The sequence below is a fragment of the Falco cherrug genome, chromosome 9 (assembly GCF_023634085.1).
Source record: "Falco cherrug isolate bFalChe1 chromosome 9, bFalChe1.pri, whole genome shotgun sequence".
Classification (NCBI taxonomy): domain Eukaryota; kingdom Metazoa; phylum Chordata; class Aves; order Falconiformes; family Falconidae; genus Falco; species Falco cherrug.
In genome coordinates, this window is record NC_073705.1 from 44,879,359 (window position 1) to 44,901,536 (window position 22,178).

General features: G+C 41.3%; 1 protein-coding gene across 2 annotated transcripts in view; it reads left to right on the top strand.

The window, feature by feature from the left end:
• The window catches only part of LRIT1 (leucine rich repeat, Ig-like and transmembrane domains 1), a 55,666-nt gene that overhangs the window by 30,348 nt on the left and 3,140 nt on the right, over window positions 1–22,178 (top strand). Inside the window, exons 2-5 of one of the 2 annotated variants that reach the window (XM_005433486.3) lie at window positions 12,498–12,644; window positions 13,378–13,505; window positions 16,065–16,531; window positions 19,770–20,075. In XM_005433486.3, coding sequence (XP_005433543.1) covers window positions 13,384–13,505; window positions 16,065–16,531; window positions 19,770–20,075 — 895 coding nt within the window. In that variant the 5' untranslated portion in view covers window positions 12,498–12,644; window positions 13,378–13,383. Of the gene's footprint in view, window positions 1–12,497; window positions 12,645–13,249; window positions 13,506–16,064; window positions 16,532–19,769; window positions 20,076–22,178 lie in introns of both variants that reach the window. The other variant, XM_027817208.2, reaches the window with a different exon arrangement.

A 22,178-nucleotide genomic window follows, 5' to 3' on the forward strand; every position in this document is an offset into this window, starting at 1 on the left:
GGCTGAGATGTCAGAGTGAATGTGCTCCGGCTGAGGCCAGAGCTTGTTCATGGCTCTCCTGATTACACAGCAGAGGAGCAGTCGTAGTCAGGAGTCTTGGCTGAAGACAGTTGTGGATTTTTTGCAGTTTTCCTGAAATCTGTGCTTACAGGCTGTGATGCCCAGAAGAACTGATCAGAGGTTCAAGGCTGTTGTGAAACCATCTTGCTGTGTTTTCTGATCTCTGGCATTCAATTTACAGCTGGGTTTGATGCGGGTAATTGCCTTGATGGATATGCTTTTGGATTTTAAAGTAGGATTCAGGAAGGCATGATATTTGTTAGGCTATACAGAAGTTTGGTTTAAGCAAAGCAAGATTACATTGCACCTCATAAATCCATTGTTATGTCTGTCTTTCATTCACCTACATGTCTTGATGACAAAGAAGGTGACAGCCCCTGCCTTCTAGCAGGGCAAATGACTGATCTAAGTCTGTGTTTTAATAGTGATCCATTGTGTGTTCTTGCAAAAAATTAGTGCTAGATCTTGTAAATGTGCTGTAAATCTTTTTAGTGTGATAGTTTTGAAAATAGATAGCTCATTGTAATGCTTGTCAACATAAAGCTGTACGGTTCTTCTAGACTAGGGGTAAAGGACATGGATATTATATGAACTGTCCTCATGAGTGCTGTCAGGTGCTTTTCATTGCCTGCCACTGTACTTCACCCTCACTCCCAAGCAAACCTCCCAAATGTGTTACTCTGCTGGTAGTTTTTGTGGTGTGTATTAAAGTCTGTGGTGCAGACTTTGCTCATTCCAAAACTATTTTTTCCATGAAAGTAGGCTACTACCCCAGCCCCTCGGGATTTAGCAGATCTTTTTTAGAATGAATATTGTGAACTTGTTGGCTGCTTTTCTTCAAGTATCTTTATAATTTTCATGTCTAAACCTTATTTACTTTATCAATGTTGAGTCTAATAACAAAAGTCAGTCACAGGGTTCAGCATCTGACTCAAGTACAACTGGTGTCAATAGAAACTTTTATGCGCCAGGCTCTACAATATCTATTTTTAATGCTGTGTTAAGCTGACTTTCTAATAGGACAGCGGGATGGTATGAGATGACGTATGGCCCAATATGGCTACTGCATTCAGTTGGTTATAAAGGGGTTTCTTCAAGCAAAGAGGAGATGTAAACAGGGGATAAATGATTGAGTTTGATAGAATCTGCTAACGATAGTTCCCTTCCCATTTTTTAGTGATTCCTTTCTACTTTAGGCACTCTTTTGGTAGCTACTTGCTGTTTCAAATTCAGGGGAAAAGGTCTTTCACTCAACCTGATGTTATATTGCAACTTCATATTTTGAATTCCCACTGATCTCTCTGCATCGATAAAAAAATCCATTTCATTTTACTCTCTCACTTAAGAATACCTCACTGGTTACTGATCTGTTTGCAAGGAAGATGCAGTAAAAAAGATCTGATAGGTTCTTGCCACATGTCCTCATGGATTTCATAAGACTGTATGGACTGGGTGGGAGCATATTAATCTTTGTAAAATATGCATCGGTACAAGCACAACAAAAAAAGGTGCAGTGCAAAGATAACAGAGTGCTCATGCACTCTGAATTTTTTCCATGCAATCAATGCAGATTACTGACGTGCTTTTTTTACATTCACAGCAAGAACTTTGTTAAATTGATGTATTATTATTCCTCTGCCTTCCTAATCCTTTATTCTGATTCAGGTTTAGCCAAATTGTCTTTGACTTTTTATATTGAAGAACACCTTTAAATGACAAACTACAGTATTTCAGCAGAAGCAGGCTGGGAATACAGTGACACAGAACTTCAGTTTGATATCACAGGAATGAGTGGTAATCTTGGTCCCCATGGGAAATGCTTCTCATCAAGGCAAGGAAACCAGAAAGCGTATTGTCTGGAGACCTTGTGGTTGCAGTTCTGAAAATTTGTTTTGATCTGGAAGTAATGAGTAGGAATACCCCCTAGATTGTAAACAGGCACCTAGCATTGGCCACAGGAGGGATGATGCAGGGGAAAAGCCTGCAGAGCAGTGTGCACAGGCATCAGCCCTTTAGACAAGCCTGTGACCACGTAACAACTGCTCTCCTCAACAGTCTGGCAGTCTAACACGCTTGCCAACCTGTCTCTGCAGCTGCCTCCAGATGTGCTTGGAGGAAGAAGCAGTGGTGAAGGCTGAGGGTGGCCAAGAAGGCGTGGGAGAAGCAGGAGCCAGTGGCCGTGCTTTTGGGGAGTGAGCATGGCAGCCCTGGGTCCGGTGGGGAGGGCGTGAGGGGTCCAGAGCAGGGTTTGTACTCTCCACGAACAGCATGGGGGCTGGGAGGTGCTGCTGTGCAGAGGAAGGGGCTTGCTTGCAAGTGCAGAGAGCCAAGATCAGGGAAAATATCCAGGGAAAGCTCCTGGGCCATGCTGAGCCAAAGTGAGGGAGGTGTAAATTCAATGGGAAGAAAGCAGGAGGAGCATCTTCACAGCCAGAGCGGTGCTGTGTGAAAATTCCTTCAAAAAAGGATGAAGGTGCCTCACCTCCTGCCCAAATGTCACGCATTAACCCTGTGCTTGGCTACGCAAGGATGTGATGCAGTGCTGCCTGGATCCAGACAGCCGGTCACAGCCGTGCCATGGCCTGGTGGCCGCACCGCGTGGCTGCTGGGGGCCTGGCTGTGCTGGGGCTGGCTTCCCCGTGCACTGCTGCTCCAGGCATCAGGGGGAAAGCTGCAGCTGGACTGGGAAACATTGCCTTTCATTCCTGAGGTTTAAGTTACCCCTCTAGAGACAGGTGGCTTAATTCATAGTAAAGTGAATACATATTTGGTAAAAATATACATATTCACCTAGGCTAGAAAATTAATAGAGTTAATTGCATCCTAAACTTAGTCTTTGCTGGATACACCAATTGTGATCATTATCAAATATGTATAATTGTTGCCTTGATCTGTTACCTGTTTCTCAAAATGCATTTCAGATGTCTGTAAATACTATGTTTTGCTTTCACTTTGTCTACTAATTTTAGGGTGGTATACTTATCCACAGCATAATGAAATACGCTATCTCTGCCGAATAGCGGCATGTTTCAGGACTGTGGAGGAGAAGGCAGTCCTATAGAATGTAAGATATGCCTAGCACTGTTTGGTTTGCCCTGCGGGGCTGAGGCCTTCCCACAGCATGCAGAATAAGAACTCTTCCAGGAATTATGGTTCAAAGACCAGTAGCCAGTACTCAAAAGAAACTCTGCTTTCAAGAGGGACTTTAGCTGTGCTAAGGGAGAGTTTGTACACCAGCTCTCCTTCTGTTTGCTGTTGCTCTTGTAAAGAAGCAACGGGACTCTCTCTGAACTGGTCCTCAATGAGCGTATGCTACTGCCCGTGTATGGAGATGAACTTCTAGGCCAAAGTGTCTAGTATGACAAAAGCACCTCATTTTTCTCATCACTGTGATATTGCAGATCTTACTTGTCTTAGCAGTCTTTCTACCAGTGTCTCTTTGTGCAGGTATTTTCCCAAACTTTCTGCTGACACTTCCCTCAGAAACATTACTTAAACCTGAATTCTGCATAGCTTTCCTTGGCTTCAGTATAAGATCTGTGTTTACACTGAGGGATTCATCACATCTAATTTTTTCCATATAAAACCCAGATCTGCTAATTATCTATCTAGTCTAAGCTAGGGTTTCTTTACTGTTACCGGAGGAAACGGATAGTTCCCAAGCATCACTTGTCTTAGGGCAGGACAAATTGCACTCTAGAGACACCTCTTCCTCTTCACTAACTGTTGAGAGAGCCCAGTGACTACTTCAGATTGATGCCTACCTTTTAGGTGGCTATATTAAGAATCAGTCCAATCTTTTGTACCAGAACATAAAGATTTGGGGCTTTCCACTTCTTTTGAAGCTTGGGGTTAACTGCAGTCATTGCCTGCTCCTCTCTTCTTTTGGCTTCTTTCTTCTCCTGAACTCTTCTATGGAAACCTGACCAAATATGTATTTTTTACAACAGATGTATTAAGGTCTCTTGTGTTATCAAAGTGCACTTTTCAGTGCACATTAGGAATAATCAACAATTATTTATAAACCACACCTGTGAATTAGTCAGGGCTTTCCCCTGTATTACCATAAAATAAATGTTACAGGTTTTTTAAAGATTGCCTAATTATTTTAGCTTCTGTTACCCAATTGTTTAGGCTCAGCGTAATACACAATTTCTTCAAGCTGAGTTGCCTTTTATAATAGAGTGGTACAAGACTTGTAAAAACAACATTATGTTCTCTCACAAAATGAAATTAATCATGATGAAGGCAAAGCCTTCAGTTGTGCCTTTGTTGCAGTCTCTAATATGAGAATGTTACTGAATTATTGTTTGTTTTGTAGCTAGATAATGAAGGTGGAGAGAAGTTTTCATAGTGTGCCATTTCAAAATGATAGTTCCAGGCGCTCTTAATGCAGCTTTCAGTTACTTTAGTCCCTGGTAATTTTTTTCTTTTTACAGAAAAAAACCCCAATCAATCCCTGCATAGGACCTCTGGTGGGCAAAATCTCATCATAAAGTGGAAGTCTTGATTAGGAAATTGCTTTTCAGACAGACAAAATATGTGAACCTTATGTTACATAGGTATCTTAAAGGCAAGTTGGAATAAGAGAGAATGCCCATGAAACAAATTGTTTTGCTTAAGTTCCTCCAGCAAAATGAAGTAACCTGCCAAACACTTTACATGATACTTTGAAACAAATATAAATGGTAATTTTAAAACTTTATGAATGCATTTATTAATAAGGCAGAAATGCCTAGAACTGTGGAGGTTAAAATACAGGCACTGAGCAGTAAACTGTCAAGATAACAAGAGAAGCTTGGGGGTTTTTTTGGATATATCGGTAAAAGAGCTTAATGTCCATCATGATAGATGATTAAACTGTCCCCAGATGACAGGACTTTCTGAGGACCTTGCACACCCCTTCACTTCTGTGGGAAATTCCTTAGGGAAAGCCCTTACCAAGACTTCATCTCCTTATATGTTTCTTGCAGGCTGCAGCACATGCCACCTCCTGCTGTTCCCCTCGGTGCATCAGCCTTCCCTGTGTTTCTGCTGGTCTGAGTGGGACTGTAGGACTTGCTTTTGCCCTGGAAAAGTTCATCTGAAGAAAATTGAGTTTCTCTGAAGATGGCTCTGCATGCGTTTAATATTCCTGTGCCTGCAGGCAGATGGGACAGGGGAGTCAGCGCTTAGGGGAAGCTCCTGATCATCAAAGGCTTCCCTCATCTTCCCAGGTTTTTTTCTTACTCTTATCTTGGTAAGGATAGGTTATCAATATTAGGCCAGTTATATATCTTCATAGGTTGAACAAATGAAGGATGGGCTGCAAAGCAAAGCAGGAGGAGCAAAGTGTAATGCTTTTCCTTTTTGCCCTTCTGTGGGTCAGTAGGATGGTTGTGGGGGTGAGCGGCTACCTGAGGCATGGCATGCCATGATTTTCTGCTGTTAACTCCCCAAACTGCCCCTCTCTTATTTCACAAATAATCATATTTTTTTAAAAAATATATATAATGAAGCATTTAGTCCAAGAAAAATAAGAATAATTACACAGACATTGTAATTCTCCTATTATGACCCCACCACATGAATATATGTGTATATATATATGCATGCATTGCATCACCGGAGAAAATGGATTGATAAAAGCTTATTGCTCTGAGAAAAATAACATTAAGGAGGTAGAATACACCAGGGCAAAAACTTTCCCTTTTCACTTTCTTCCTACCTTTTCTCCCTTTTTCTGTAGTCTTCTTTTTTTTTTCTTTTCTATTTTTCTTGGTCCCTGTGTGTAAACATTGACTTGCAGCTTCCAAGAACTTCACTAGAACTGTCACAAGGGCATGTCCTTGGACTGCAAATTCTCGAGGCTGTAGGCAGCTAAATCAGAATAGGAAAACTGGTGATTATCAGACTGGAAAGAGGGCAGAGGGTCGCTGTGTAAAACGTTATGCTCCATCTGCATTCAGGAGCCAAATAAACAGTGCTGGAAGTTTAATTCTTCTTGCATGCCTGAGGAAGCAAAATAAAACAAGGCACTGTTTCCTAAGCAGAGGTGACTCTGCAGGGCTTAGACTAATACTATTAAGGTCCAAATCAGAAAAGGTTGTTGCAGTCAGCAATACTACTGCATGACCCCCTCTGTCATGCAGCTAAGGATGCTAAGCCCAAAGTTAGCTTGTTTTGTTAAACTGTAGAAACCTTACTGGATTTTAGGGAATGAAGGCACAATAGAGAAGAAGGACCAGGAATATTAACCTGAAGAAGTTTTACCCATTCCAAATACAAATGTCAGATATGATTATGGTATCTCCAGTCATCAAAACTGAGTACAGTGAACTGGCGTGTGGCTGTGGCATCTCAGAAAATAGTATTTTTCCTGTGAGAATGATGCTGTTGGACATCACATTTATGTTGTTCTGAGTGTATATTTGGGAAACTCCATGGGTGTGTGCCTGTGTGTACAGACACATAAATACTTTTCCAGTCTTATTCACTGCGCAATTGGTTTCCTTCTTTAGAAGACTTGTAAAAATTCCCTTTAGCTGTTGTTCTGATCAGAAATTAGTCAAGAGTTTATGGCTACCAGTGCAATGTATTAATTTTTGTATTAATTTTTCTATTAATGATAATTTAAGCTTTAAATCTAGATGTACGTATATATGTATGTACAAGTCAATGATACACTTTATTTGTTTATACATTCCTTTCCCTAATCTTTGTGTCATGTCTTCTTCGGCTGTGTTCCATTAGAGATACAGGTGTTGGTCTCGGATAAAAACTTTTGGAGTGCCTACACCTTACTAAAGTTCCTGGGCATTGTTTTAGTATAAATGTGAAATAAGCACTTTTTAAACTGTACATTCCAGCAGTGCGGATGTGCTGTGATGCTTATCTTTTCCTCCTTTTCTTCCTCCCCCTACTACCAGCTGTAATGTTAAGAGCTGGCGTAGCAGAAAGCTGATAGATGACTGCAGCATGTATGAGTGATACTTGTTTTGAGCTTTAAAGGGCTTTTTGTAACAAAACGAGTCAGAAACATTAGTATCCTCAAAAAGATAACACTGTGCAACTCAGATGTGTTTTTCACATTTGCGTTATTTTTTGACACTGCCTTGGTGTGGATAGTTTTATGGTAGTTAAAACATTTACTGACGTGGATTTATATGTATTTTCTGTGCATTTATTTTTTGTGGGTGGAAGCATCTTCCAGATTCCATCTAGTGGGCAACACAAGTTCACTCTCTCATTAGTGCTCAAGACTAATAGTCTCAAAGACAGGTTTGCAAAGGGATTTTAGGAAAGAGAAGTTAGCTCACCTGCTGTGTTCACCTCTGCAGAGGCATTTACAGACTGTTTGTCCCAGAGAATTTTGCTCTGGGGTCCTGTACGTCTGATCCCAGTGGCATTTGCTTGTCCTTGTGGGGCCTTTGGGGAAGAGCAGAAGAGCCATGGCCATGGAGGCTGGTGCACTCCTCCCTTAAGGTGAGGCAAGAGTCAGTGTCACCTCTTCCACCCTGGGGCCAAACTTTCCTTACTGGTTAGTGAGGGGACCATTCTCCCATTGGACTTGAAGGTCCTGGGTACAATGGTGTAATGCACATTTAACACTATAAATTTGTATCAGCCATGACGAGACCTTGCTAGGTACATGAGCCCAAAGCGAGGAGAGCAGGAGAGACAAGGCGGATCATTGTACACCTCCATCTTCTGCTAGACTTTGCCTCACTAAGCACGGCTGCTTGCAATGTGGCCTTGTGAAGCAGCTTCTGCTGCATGGACAGAAATGGGTCAAATGCTGCGTTCTAAGAGATGTGTACGCATTTATCCCCTGCTTGGGTTAGAGGTCTGCGCTCTTTTGTACTGGCTATAACAGCCAAGGTAAGCGTATACACAAAAGAAATACCATTGATAGACTTACAATGCTCCGTGCCAAAATTTGGGTTTATTTTATTTCTTCAGCATGTCTAGACGTCTATTAATGACTTCAGTCCTATAGGTTTGGAGGAGCTGCCTTCATCAGCATTAAGTGCAAGATCCAATTTAGAATGACATAATGCATTAATGTGCTCTGGACTTGCATCAGTGGGAAGGATTTTCCACTCTACAAGATGTGCCCTGCCAGAAGCTTCTTGGAGATGCATTTACCTAATGAAATTGATTTAGTGTCTGGCTTGTGTTGCCTGCTAATAAAACCTTTCGGACAAAATCATGATAATAAGGTATTTTATGGCTTTCATTTATGATAAAATGTGCTGGTTTGTTTGCTTCATGTCATATTTCTCTAAGTATATGGGGAAAAGAAGTAAAAATAAATTCTACCTAATGGCCATATTAAAAATGAGTGACTTAGTGGAGCATGCTGACTTTGTCAGTCAGGTTCTGCCTCTGAGCTCGTGAGAAGATTCTGCTGATAAAACAATTTGGGATCAAAAATTCTATATGGGAAAAAAATGGGAAATGATAATGTCAAGTAATTAACTTAATCTTACTAAAAACAAAGTGAAAAAAAAAATTCTTGAAATTATACCTCACTAAGGAAAGATAGGAACGATTGCCACATGCTGAACTTTGCTGACAGTAATCTTTGTCCCATTTGCTTTGCATTTATTTAGACCAAAAATATAAACAAGGAAACTGGCTATTCTCAGAGTATGTAAAACAGTCTTATGCTTCTGCTGAATGATGCTTGTTGGCTGCTTCTTTGTACACCTTTTTTTCTCCAGCTGATTTTTTTCAGCTTGATGAAGAGAAGAAACCGTTTACTTCCTAAGCAAGCGGCAAGGAGCACTATATTTTATGATTTAGAGTGCAGAATTGTGCCCATGGAAGTAAAGGACCTAACTCCCACTAGTTTCATTATGGAATGAAATTGGCTGTCATGAAAAGAATGTTTTTACTCTGCACTTTTACCTTTGGCAGTTGCAAAAGGTGATATTGATTTTAAAAAGTCACATATAAATATCACCTGCACCTACAAGAAAATTAGCTAACGAGTGTTCAGTTTAAATGAAGTAGTATAATGCGTGAATAACTGTTCAGTAGCTGGCAGGAGGAGATACACTTAAGTCTTAAAACTACCATGAAGATGTAGAAAGCTGTTGCACTGCAAACAAATTCTTTGGGAGAAATCAGAACTGTGTGTAGAAGTGAATACGTGGTCTGTTGAACACAGTAGTGAGGTTTTGTTTTTGTTGTCCAGTTTTCTCTCTTCCTTCTCACTGAATTAGAGAGGGACCATGGATATAACCAGAAGCAGCATCTTCTTGCAGCCTGCTCATCGATGCTGCCTTGTGCATGCGTGCAGTTCCTCTCCTGCAGCCCCTGAAGTGCAAGTGCTGGCATCTAACCTTATGGTTTTAGGCATCTTGTTTCATTGCCTTTGTTTTATCAGTTCGCTCTCTTGTGTTCTGCCTCCTTTCTGTTATGTCTGTGAAGCCTGTGCACCAGGGGAACATAACCTCTCCCTGTGCACCAAGGCCTTCCTCCTCCACCAGCTCTGTGTGTCCAAAGCCTACCTGACCTGGTTTCCTCACCTCCTGATGAACTTCTGGTAGAGTTTCCTCATGGTGAGGCCAGTCCCACTCTCTTGCCCGTTCAGATCAAGCCCAACATGGGTGTATCTGTGGTTTGACACTCATCATTTGCATGATTTGGTGGTGATTTACCAACGAACAATTATAAGAGGATATAGCCGACGGGGAGGAGAACCTCAAACCTGTAAGTGCTGATAAAACAGAACGGGGTTGTTACCTGACTGATCCTTTTCCCTCCCTTTTCCACACGTCTCTGACACACTTGCAGATACATTCCAAGGTGAAGAAATGCGTTAATGTTGCCACTTTTATTTATCTTGTTTTATTAATCTCTCAGCCTTTCACCAGGTCTTTCTCTTTCTTCAGCAGTGAGTCTGTATGTTAACTAAATATCAGCTTTCTTGATGAAGTGCATAGCATTAGCAGCTGCTGAGGCGTTCTTTATTGATTGCTGTTGTTTTTTATAAATTAAGTTTACTTCTACTGCTCCTGGCATTTAGTTGTAACTTAGACATTTCTTTTGTGAGGCAAAATCGAGGTTCATGAAAGCTAAACCTTACCATACAGTTACTGGCTACTTTCTACCAGTCTATCATTCCAGAACTCCAATGGAGGGAAACCACTTTATCAGATGCGTTGAAAAAAATAGAGGCAAGAGGTTAATTATAATTGAATTGCTTTTTTCAAGTCGAATATAACTTCAGTGGGGAGAGAGATGCTTCAGTCAATGTTGTGAGTATTGAGCTGAGGCAGAGGCTGGGCAGCAAGGCAAGTTGACCAATGAGTGCACTAAAAAACCCGATAAGCTTGGTCTTTGCTTGGAGATCGTTAAGGGAACTGACAAATCATTAAATCTAGAAATGGGACCTAATGCAAGTCAATGAGAGAACAACTATGGATATTTAATGAGCAGCAGTGCATCATGTTCTCAGCTCTTCAGAAATAAATAATGAGATACTTGAAATTTTCTTTGAACAACAATAAATGTAGAATGTGAAAATAGCATGGAGAAAAATAATCCTTTGGGCCATCCTCTCTCAGTAAGTGATTTCTACTGGCCTTAATTAATTATCAGAGTAACTTGTGAAACAAGCTTATGTGAAACTATGGCACCATAAAATGCCTGTTTAATAGTTAGCCCCAAACCACATCTAGATTACCTTGAAACTCTGAGAGTTCATTATCCTGAATTATTGAAAAATTGCCAGTGTAATTTCATTCTGCTGAAGAACACAGGATGAATTCTGCATGAAAACAGCTATACACCAGAAATCCTGGTAAGCAATCTTGGTTAGGATCTATGCCTCACGCTGGTGCTGAAACATACTCATTAACCTGCAGGTAGTTTGTACGTAGGAAAAGGTATGGTATTGCTGCACTTCTGACTGGTGACTTCTGATTACATATTTAAAACAAAACCCAAAATGAACAGGTCTGCAACAGGGAGAAGTGTTGGAAAGGTGAGGTGGGAGATGAGCTCTGGAGCTGGGGCTACTTCAGCCAGCTTATTCCATAGGGATTCTCCTTGCACAGGTGGACCCTCAGCCCAGGCAGGAGAGCAGGGGCAGTGGGGAAACAGTGGAGACGTGAAGGTAGTTACACCATGTAGCCTTCTGCATCCAGCTTGGCTGGGGAACTGGGCTCCCTGGATACCCTGTATTGCCAACAGGAAAAGACACCAGCTTCAGAAAGAGGCAGCTTACGTTGCCTGTGTTACGCTTATTTTGGAATGTCCCGTGCATCCCGATAGCTACCGTGGAGTAGTCTTTTGTTAGGGATCTGAGATGGCTGCACAAGCGTGGAAGAGATTTGAGTTTTGAGGAGTAACATCCACAGAGCAGCTCTTCAAAATGTGTCTGTCTTTCATAGCACTCTCAGGTGGAAGCTTTGCATTTGAATGGTTTCTGGTGGGGTTTTTTTGTTTGGTTGGTTTTTGGGATTTTTTTAAGTTATTATTTTATTTATTTTTATTCACTAAAATGTCTTTTGGCCTATGCATAGGCCAAAATACTAGTATTTCTTCCCTGGCTTTGTGGCACTTCATATGATTTGATTCTCCTATGCACCTCCATAGAAGGGCAGCTGTAGATAAAACCAGGCCTTTAAGAATGTGCAGAGCTGTAGTTTTCTCCAAGGGAAATATGAATTTAAATCCAAGAAAACCTAATTTTTAGATAAAACTTCGTGGTTGTAATTCCTTTCCCTGTCTTTTCTGAGCTTAGGTAAAGGAAAGGGGAACTGGGAAGCGACCAGTGCTGAAATGCCAACAGGATGCTGGGTGGTTTCTGCCTCAATCAGCCACATTTGATCCCACACTCCCATTTCTCTGGGTGAAGCAGATGGCAGAGTCCCTACTGCGTTAACAGGGTCCAGGATTTTAGTAGAATTGATCATGTTTTACATTGCAGTGAAGCATCTGGGACTCTCCCCTGTAAAACCTGCTGGGCACTGTGGCTTTCCTGAGCTCCAAACTGGAAGAGAAATATTTTCCTAAAGCACCTTTGAAGGAGTAGTGGCTGGTCAGTGCTTTATCACTAGCTGTTGAGCTCCATTTAGTTACTCCTCATTTCTCTTCAAATTTAACTTGCATTTTCTGTTTTCTATCTGACACAGGGGTCATTTTTTCTGCCAAAGCTATAACATAGTGTGGCTGGGAACTGGGGGAGTAGCAATCTGATCGGGTTGAAAGTAATCACCTATTAGTTTCTCCAGAGCCTTTTACCTCTAACAGTGTGGTGCACATTTGTGGTGTGAGTGATTTATATACTTTCACATCAACAGAAAATAATAGTCTTTATAAACATGAGACGTCCTTGCTAGTAGGAATAGAATTCTGCTCCCATCTCAAATAGTGACTTCTCAAGCTTTATATTTGTGCATATATTTCAGCTCTACTTTTCTCACATGTGTTGTGTTCTTCAGAGTCAGATGAAGGTTGCTGAAAACATGGGTGCTCTCCATCAGCTTTGCAGTTATGGCTGCCTCTCTAATAGATGGGAAACAACTGTCTTCAACAGGAGTGGACAAAAATAATTTCACAGGCATCCCTGGGCTGTCCTTAAGACAGAGGTAAGCTTTTCTTAGCATTCCTGAAGCTGCCCCACAGCCCAGCATCAGGTAGTGCTCCCCAAAATGGTTCCTCATCTGGGCTTTGTTGTATTAGCAAGGCAGAGCACAGCGCTCAGTCCTGCAGGCATGTGCTGGCCCTGATATAAACTGAAATATGTGCATATTTACTGGGTTATTCGTTGTTTATTAGTATCAGGCATATTGCCAACAGTTCTGTAATTGCTTGATCAAACTAGGAGTTTTTAAAAGAAAATAAAGCCTTTTAATAGTATCACTATATATTTTTAGTGTTCTTGTATAGGAAGCTTATGTTCCATTAGCACAAGAAACTGTTTTTAAGTATTCCCAGTTCACTGTGAGGAAATAAATTATTGCTAATTCCTGGTCAGATAACAGTTATCTTGCCTGCAATACAGGTGCCCCAAAAGTATGTTTGCTTTTTTCCTTGCCCAAGAGCCACAGGTTGCTGGGGGAGAGTGTCTCGATGCTCCCTGAGGGAAGAAGTGCTGTCAGTATGGTTCCAGGAAGCAATAAGCACCTTCATGAAAATAACTCAAGTCCCCATCCTTAATCCCTGCCTATCCTTTTTTATCTGATGGACTCAGCGAGGGCTGGAAGATCACAGTGTGGCGGAAAACAAAAGGGAGTTAACAAGATGTGACCAGTCAATGGATAAAACAATAGGCAAAACCCTCCGCGTTGTCTAGTGCCCAGGTGTCCTTCCCATGCACAGGTAGCCATGTGGATCGTGGTGAGTTTGCTCTGCTGCTTCATGCTCGGAGGGCTGCCATGGGCAGGCGGCTCGTGCCCGTCGCAGTGCAGCTGCGCCTACCACAGCCTCAGCGAAGGGACGAAAGCCAGGTATGCCGATGCTCTCCCCGGGGGGGTTGCCGCTCTTTCGCTGGGTGTCGGGGATTTTATTTCTTCTTCTCTGTAAGGAGGCTTGGAAGGGAAAATATTGCGTCCAGACTTTGCGTCCATTATTTTTCCAGTCGCTTTGCACTCTAGCTTTATTTGCAGAGGATTAGCTTCTGAAAACACAGTAAGCTGATTTCAGAGAAAGCGTTTGGGTATCTCCTCTGTGAGAACAGAAGTGACATAAGTACTGCTGGTGCAACGGCAACAAGGGAATAAAATTTAAACATCTTTTTTTTACCATTATGCTGAAAATGCTAGTTTTAAAAGGCTTTATTCTGCTCTGCTGGTTTGTTTCTAAAATGTAACTAGATTTGGTTTATTTTGTTGTACCAAAACCTGCAATTCCATTTACTTAAAAAATCCTTTAGTTGGAGATTTTAGGCAAAGCAATATACTCTAGATGAAAATGAACCAAAAAAAAGATAAATGATAATAACAAGAAAAATAAAATAAGATAATGTTCAGACTGGAAACTTACAGTTTAAAAAAGAAGACAGGACCAGAAGGACATCCATTTTTGAATGCAATGCTCTTGTACATACATTTCTCTGGAGGACTGTAATAAAAGTCTTTCTGAAAGATAATCACAAAGTAAATGATTTGAATTAATGAAATACAGGCTACATTTTTATAAGTTGTGGTTCACAGCAGAGGAGATTTTGTGACAGAGATACAATATTTGCAAAATCCTTTGGAAAAAAAATTTCTAGACAAGACCACAATACCGAAATGAAAGGCTGTCCCCTGTATTCTGGATTCCCATTAAATAGATCCACTTTCTTATCTCTTTTATGGTGCTATAGATTTAAGACTTGAAACTTTCCCAGTAAGAAGCGTGATAGAGACACAAGTAGTCTGCAATTGTTAAAAGTGAATGCAATCATGGGACAGCCAGTTATTGCTCCATAAATGTCACAGTTCCCAGGTGAATTTCTTCTCAGTGACTTGAAAAAGCTTTAGTGTGTTTTGGTAAGATACCCAATAAAGGAAATGTCTGTTAGACCCTTAAGGAACAAAATGTCACCTTTTTTTCTGCATTATGATTTGTATTTCTCACTAGTAGAAGATTATCCCATAGATTAAATGTTTAGTGCTCACTGACATAGTTTAGGGACACTATGAGAAGAACTGTTTTACTGTCATAGTGTCTCTGTTATCAAACATTTTGCCTCGTGCCTATGCAAACGAACAAACAAAAGTTTATTGAAAGAGGATTTCTGGATTTTTCGTATTTGATCAATTATTTTTTTCTTCAAAATCTCAATTTTCAGCTGAGGGTGGGCAGAATTTAATGCCATAATAAAAGTGCTGGATGACAGTAATGTACCAGGCTTTGATTATAAATTGACAATTTAACTGTAGGCTCGAGTAACATTTAACTCCAGGAAACTTGCATGAGCAGTTCAGCCATGTTATTTGTGTGTGTTAGTAGGGGAATAATTGCTTTCAGCCAAACCCAATCTAGTTTTGGCAGCTTTGTAATATTCTGCTTATCACCCAGGCAGTGTGATAAGAAAACGTTACTTGACTGATCACATTACATTGCTTGCGGTATCTAGTTTAGCATGTGGAGTGGGACATGCCTATCTAACCTGTTACCTTTGCAAGGTGGCTTTGTATTTTGTTAAGAACTTGCCTTTCTTTCCTTGCTGATAGGCAAATTAAAGTGTATTCTGAGAGACCTATTTTGTCTCCCTTCATTCCTCATCGCTATCTACAATCCCACACCTTGACAAAGTCAAAATCACAATTTTTTGTATGAAGGCTGTGAAAATGCAGCATGGGGTTTTCATGATTTGATCTCTAGAGATTAGAAATGGGAAGGAATGATCAAGACACATAAATCTGCCTTGCTTTTAGTATAGCATTTTCCAAAGAGTTAATTTTCTGCACTTTCACTCTCATAACTGCACATGCCTGCAGTGCAGTGGCTGCTACCAGCTGCACACACCTTCCCGACTATTTCACAGTAAAGCAAAGCTTGCTGTGGTGTAATTCCAGTGAGTTGTGAGCTGACTTTCTTATCCTCATTTCACGACCCAAACATCCTGTGCCATATTTAATCTGTATGATTTCCTGCCATCCCACATGTCAGTAAGGCTTCTTTTCTTACATCTTTTTTTGTTCAATTTATGGATCATTTTGTTTTAGCATGCACTAGAATCCTGCTATGCGTGAATGCTGTCATTGTTGTCTATCATAAGTACTCTAAAAAAAAACCTGAATGAAAAATAAAAGCAGGAACACTATATGGGCCAGAGTCAGACTCCCACCCCTCCAGGAGGGGCACAACACTGCAATCTCTGCAGTCAAAAGGTACATATGGATTAATGCAAGTTGATGTACTGATGGTGAAGATGTAGAGATCAGCAGCAAGTAAGAAAAAACAAGAAGGAATCTGGTGAAAAAAGAAAGATGGATCAAAATCCTGCATTAAAGTAAAGTTTCAAAACCTTCTTAAAATACAGGAAAGTGACATCTGCGTTTGTGTTTCCCCAACAGGACAGTGCTGTGTAACGACCCGGAGATGACTCTCACTCCTGTGAACATCCCTGTAGATACGTCCAAGCTTCGGATAGAAAAGACAGCCATCCGCAGGGTGCCAGGAGAGGCTTTCCACATGCTCCACAACCTGGAGTACCTCTGGATGCCCTATAACTCCCTGGCCAGCCTCAGTGGGATCACCTTCAAGGGCCTTCGTCGTTTGCAGGAGCTGAGGCTGGATGGGAATGACTTAATATCATTCCCCTGGGAAACCCTGGTTGACATGCCACAGCTAAGGCTTCTGGATTTACACAACAACGAACTTACCTCAATCCCTCCAGATGCTGCTCGTTATGTCAAGAATGTCACATACCTGGACCTCTCTAGCAATAAGCTGATGACTCTTCCTCAGGCTCTTATTGCCACCTGGGCCAACCTCCAGGCTGTTCCTTACTTCCCCAACGATAACTCCAAGATCATCCTAGGTAAGAGAAGTTCCTGTCTTTTTGCAGGGGGCACAAATTTCAAGAGCTCTGCATCTTACTGCAGTATTTTCACCCCCTGTGGTTACTACAGCAAGTACACTGCTGTGTACAATTTAATACCCCATATAAAGTGTGCAAATTCATTTACATAATTAACAAACTCACCTCAGGCTCCTCACACCCGGCTTATTACACCATGACCTTCATCACTTGCTTGAATCTTTGTAACACAAAACTGGTGACTCTTGCTCAAACTCTTTATTTATTGACATTGCCACTTTTGACAGAAATGCAAATATGATTAGAGCTCCCCATCATTCACGTGTTCTTCTCTAATAACAGTTACTATGGAATCGACCCATTTTAAGCAGCATTAAATAAGAAGATGGACATTTATTATGTCCAAAGAGGAATACAGCCATCACTGAGCATAACATCTGGGTCAGGACTGCCAGTTTGTCTCTTTCCAGAGCTGTGTTTATCTGTTTACACAGAATTAAACCCTAGTCTCCCCACAGCCACCAAGACAGTGCTGCCTTTAAGGGCAGCTATAAAATTACAAGAATCTACCTTTTGGTGACAATTCTGGGCTCCTCAGAAGTATGGCTTTGAGGCAATTGTTCATTTTTATATCAGAGGGCATGTTACAGATGAATCCTCTTGGCTGAGTGTCCCCAGATGAGGTTTCAAGTACATTTACTAGTTCAGGGGCTTACTACTCAGCCTTTTAGCCATCGTGCAGCGGTTCCACTCTACAGCAGGTTGACGACTGTTCAGAATTGTTGCCATCTGCTGTCTTCACTTGCTATGAGCTGACCCAGCTCCACTGGCTGTGTTTGATGCGTGGGGTGTGTGCATTTGCATGTACTGCCTCTACAGCCACAAATGTGAGTTCAGGCACTTGCTGATAATCTTGTCAGAAATATTGCAAGTTGTCTCTCGTTCTGGGGAGTTCCTGCTGCTCTTTGTTCTCTGGATAAATTTAGTGGGGTAACGTTTTTAAAACCAGATTGCAGTGGAAACAGACACAAGACTTTAACAAGATTCAAAATGGCACCTACAAAGCTTTTAGTGTCCTTTGCAGATGTTGTTTAAGGTTTCATTAGCATCAGGAGAGGAGCAGGTGTTTCATCATCTCCTTTCGCCAGATGTGGTATCAAGTTCTTTAAGCCAATGCTAGCTGTTTGGGATTGCCCATTTCATTTGTGGCGTAACAAGACACCGCCTGGACCATACGCTTTTCTTTCTTTATGTTTTACAGTCAAGTCACATGTAAAAATGTTATTCCATTCAATATAGATTAGGAGAGTATTTTGTTGAGAAGAACAGATCACGCCTTGATGCTCATGGCCAACCTGAGTGTTTATGTAGCCAGCTGTGCACAGATTGCTTGTGCCAGAATCCTAAAAAATTCATGTAGGCAAATGAGTATAATGCTAAGATTAATACGGTAATATATAGATAGTCCAGCTCCTAGATCCTATCTTGCTAACACCCACAGGAACCAGGTATATGAAAAGCATGTCCCTCGCAGGAGAAGACTGGGAGAACACAGCTGCACGTTTCTGTTTCACTTTCCTCATGACTGTTTCTCATGAAGGCATTAAAAAATCCATGAATAATAAAGAGTCCTATCTACAGTGCATCATTGTGACTCTTCTTCAGAACCCTTGCTTGTAGATGACTTGAAAAAGAAGCACTTCCAGTGGTAGCTCACTGGCTGATAGTCTGTGCCAAGGCTGTGAGCTTTTGCACATGAGGATTACCCACATGAGCCTACAGGATGGTGCTGTGCAGGGCAGCAAAGGGCTCACTGTGGCTTTGGGGGTGCCATGGCATCAACTGGAGCTGGGGTACCTGCCAAGGAGTCTGGAATAAATTGTTATGCAGTGCATGAAGTCAGAAGTAAGCTGCTAGGAAAAGTGCCATAAAACAACAAAGCCAAGCTGACCTTTCATTCTTTACTTAGTCCCCATAACTTTTATATATCAATTTATAGGAAGTGCCCTCCCACTAAGCCCACCACTTTCGGATTCCCTTCCAAGCCCAGTGAAGATGGCATGCAATGGCCTCAGAAGTTTTTCAGCAGAATCTTTAGAACAGTTTATCTGAAGCCTCTAGGGCTTTTGGTTGACCCTGTGTTTCTGTTGACTCTAGCAAATTCAAGCAGCCCCTTGATGCTCATAGAGCCTTGTGTTGCATCATCTGTGCTTGTGTCAAAACTTGGTTCTTACCAGAAAGCCACTGCTTGCATGTATTCTGCTAGCTAAAGCTGTTAGAGACCATAAACTGTCCATTGGACAGGTGAATGTGGATATTTGTAAGTAGGATGACACAGATTTAGTCAAAATTCATCACCTTCTGTTCATGGATATGCATTGCTCTAGTTCCAATTTTGCTTATTTGGTATCATCTTCACAGGTCTATTTTTAATAGAGTAACGTCTCATTTTTTTGAATTTGAGTTCAGTAGGTACACACTCGGAGAGCAGGAAAAAGAAAAAGAGAAGCGTTCTGAGACTCTGAAATGGGAGGGTATTCTTCCATGTACTCCTTTCTATGTGCATATTCTTAATATAGTTAATGTCTGATTATGTTCTTTTATATACCATAACATGCATATTCTTCAATTTAATCCTTAAAACTGTTCTTTCATCTTATCAAGTGTAAATTAACATTTCAGGAAAAACAGCTGATTACTAAATAATGAAAATAAATTAGAATAAGAAGGCTGGAAGAGGGCTCTTACAGTCAAGTAGGACCACCTACACCTATTGTGAGCCTGACAGCTGGCATGAGAATCTGTCCAATATTTTAATAATCTGCAGTGAGAAGAAAACAAAACAAACCAGCCCTCCCCCATGGCTACTTTTTATTTTCCATCCTGGAACCGTATGTGTTTATAATAACTTCTTTTTCTTCTTTACATGCACAAATAGTGTTTTTCATGATGTGCATAATCCTGCTTTGAATTTAAAGAATATGATTTCAGCTCTGGGTTTTGAGATACTTTAGCAAGCTGTATTTATTCCCGTCTACTAACTGGCAAACATATGAACGATCAAGCTCAGTCACCAGCATCAAGGGGCTGTTGGAACATCCCCCCGACCCCTGTGCCCCTGCACACGCACAGGCAGCCCTTGCAGGGCAGGTGAGGAGTCTATCACAGTTTGTCTTGCTGAAGAATAGAAACAAAAGATGCTGTCGGAGTCACTTAATGCTCTGATTTATTTTGACAGGCTTGCAAGACAATCCTTGGGTATGTGACTGCAGTCTGTACGAAATGGTCCATTTCCTAAATTTCCAGTCTCCTAACATAGCATTCATTGAGCCCAGGCTGAAATGCTTCACGCCCCGGAGCCTTGCAGGAGTCTTCTTCAGCCAAGTCGAGCTAAGGAAGTGTCAAAGCCCCGTTGTACATACGTCTGTAGCCAAAGTAAAGACCATCCTGGGCAGCACTGTGCTGCTGCGATGTGGGACAACAGGGGTGCCCATTCCGGAGCTCAGCTGGAGAAGAGCTGATGGTGCTCAACTAAATGGCACAGGTGGGTTTGGTTTAAGCTTTTCTCTTACACGTGGAATGAGTGAGGCAGACCTGCACCTTTATTTTCTACAGACTGTCGGAAGCAAATGGAAGCTTCTGTGACAGTACATCCTTCCCACTGATAAAACACCCCAAAAATAGAAAGGGGTGCAAAATTAAGATTCACTGTAATTCACAATAGTATCGTGTGTGATTCACTATTGCACTGTGATTTTCTATACAGTATAAAATCACTTACATGTTGATATCATCAGGTAAATGTATACTATCATGTAAAAAGTTGGGTTTGCTTTGTTTCATAACAATTGTGGTGGTGAAGTCAAGTGGTTTTCTGCAAATCTGTTGGAGCTGAAGAAATGAAATATGTCCAGCTGTAGCAAAAGTCTCTGTTTTAAGTTAGCCAGTTAGTTATTTAGTCACTGGAAAGGCTTCCCACTGAATTATTTTATGGGTCTTTGAGACTAGTGATGCTTTGCTGTTAATCGGTTAGTAACCATCTCTGGCAGAGAGGTGTCTGATGTGAATTCAGCAGCGGTTCCAATCTGCTGTGACAAAGAAAGAAGAGGTTGCAGAGGCAACATTACCGATACGTTAAAAGAGAAAAAAGTCACTAAACTGCTAAAGGATGCAAATGGTTCATTTCTGATGGATTGCCAAGGTCTCTTGGGAAAATGCTCTGTGGGAGAAACACTTGACAGGTGCCTCCTCTGTGCTCACCCTTCTCGTGGGGGGAGCTTTCAAACAGCCACTGTTTTTGTGACTGATCATGTTTTCATTTCCATTCACAAGAATGGATGGACCTAAAATTGCAATGTTGGTCCTTTAATGTGTGGGGAATTTAGGGAAGAAACCTTTGCTGCACTCAGGGCAATCATCCTTAGATTTTTACCCTCGAGGTTTTAGGTCAGAACCTGAACCTTCATCCCTCCAACCTCCCCTGAATGCTACTGTACCTCAGCCCTGGCCCTGACTTTCATGGATAGGTCTAAACTCAGCAGACAACTTGCTAAGGATGGGGTCTAATCTTCACAGGGTTATAGGGCTCCTCAGTGCACAGAAAGAGGGGAGAGAGCATTTTTTTTCTTTCACAGCAGTAGAACTGCATGTAATAAATATCTTTTTTTGGATCTGCACAAGTCATTGCTCTGTTGTACATGACATGCAGGATGGAGCAGAGCTGCTCCTCATAATGATAATGTCTACCCATCATGCTGTGAACGTCCCACCTACACTTGAAAGAGAGCCACAACAGAAAAATAAAACAGAGAATGCTTTCCTGAAAGCTTAGGTTGAATTTACTTTGAGCTACAATTGAGAATGATGTATTTTGTGCCCCATTAAATCAGACTTTAGTGCCTTTCAATAGAAAGTTTGCTGAAAAAGTACATTATTTCAGCTTTTGTGTCAATTCTGTAATGACTGTTTGAAATGTTGGTGTTCTGAATAGAAAGGAGTGAGAAATAGCCCACAGTCTGTATGTACGTGGAAGCGTCATAGGAAGACCTGTAGCTTTATGTTTTTTAATATACCCATTCAGTAAATAACTAAAATGAAAAAGTAACTCCTAATGATATTGTATTTTACTGCCATTGGAATGTGCCCTGGTTGACAGGGCTGGATCCTCCCCATGAGGGCTTGGGAGAAGGGTGCATTCTGCCTTACCTTTGCTTTTCACACATCTCCCTGGTTTACCTTTCAATGGGAAAAGGCAGAGTTAGTACGTGCTCATCCTAAGGAGGCTGGTTAAATAATGAAGAGGGTGCTTTACCCTTCTGCATGGTCCCTGCTCTTTTTTTCTGCACAAATAGAAAAAGGCAAAAAAAGCTGGTTTTAGACTCCTGGTAAGCCAAGTGAGAAAACCGACTCTCAGCTGTGTATATATTGCTCAGTCGTAAGTGCTCGGACTTCCCTCTGTTTGGCTCAACATAAAAACCTGCACTAATTTAGCAGTAAAAGGGATATTGTTTTTCAGCTGGTTTTCTCCGTATACTCTAGGCTAGTCCATATATGGTTTTTAGAAGAAAATCTTGCTGCTTGTATTCTCTGTCACTCAGAGGACTGCGTCTAATGTTCATATAGGTCGCATTACCACCTGCTCCTTCCA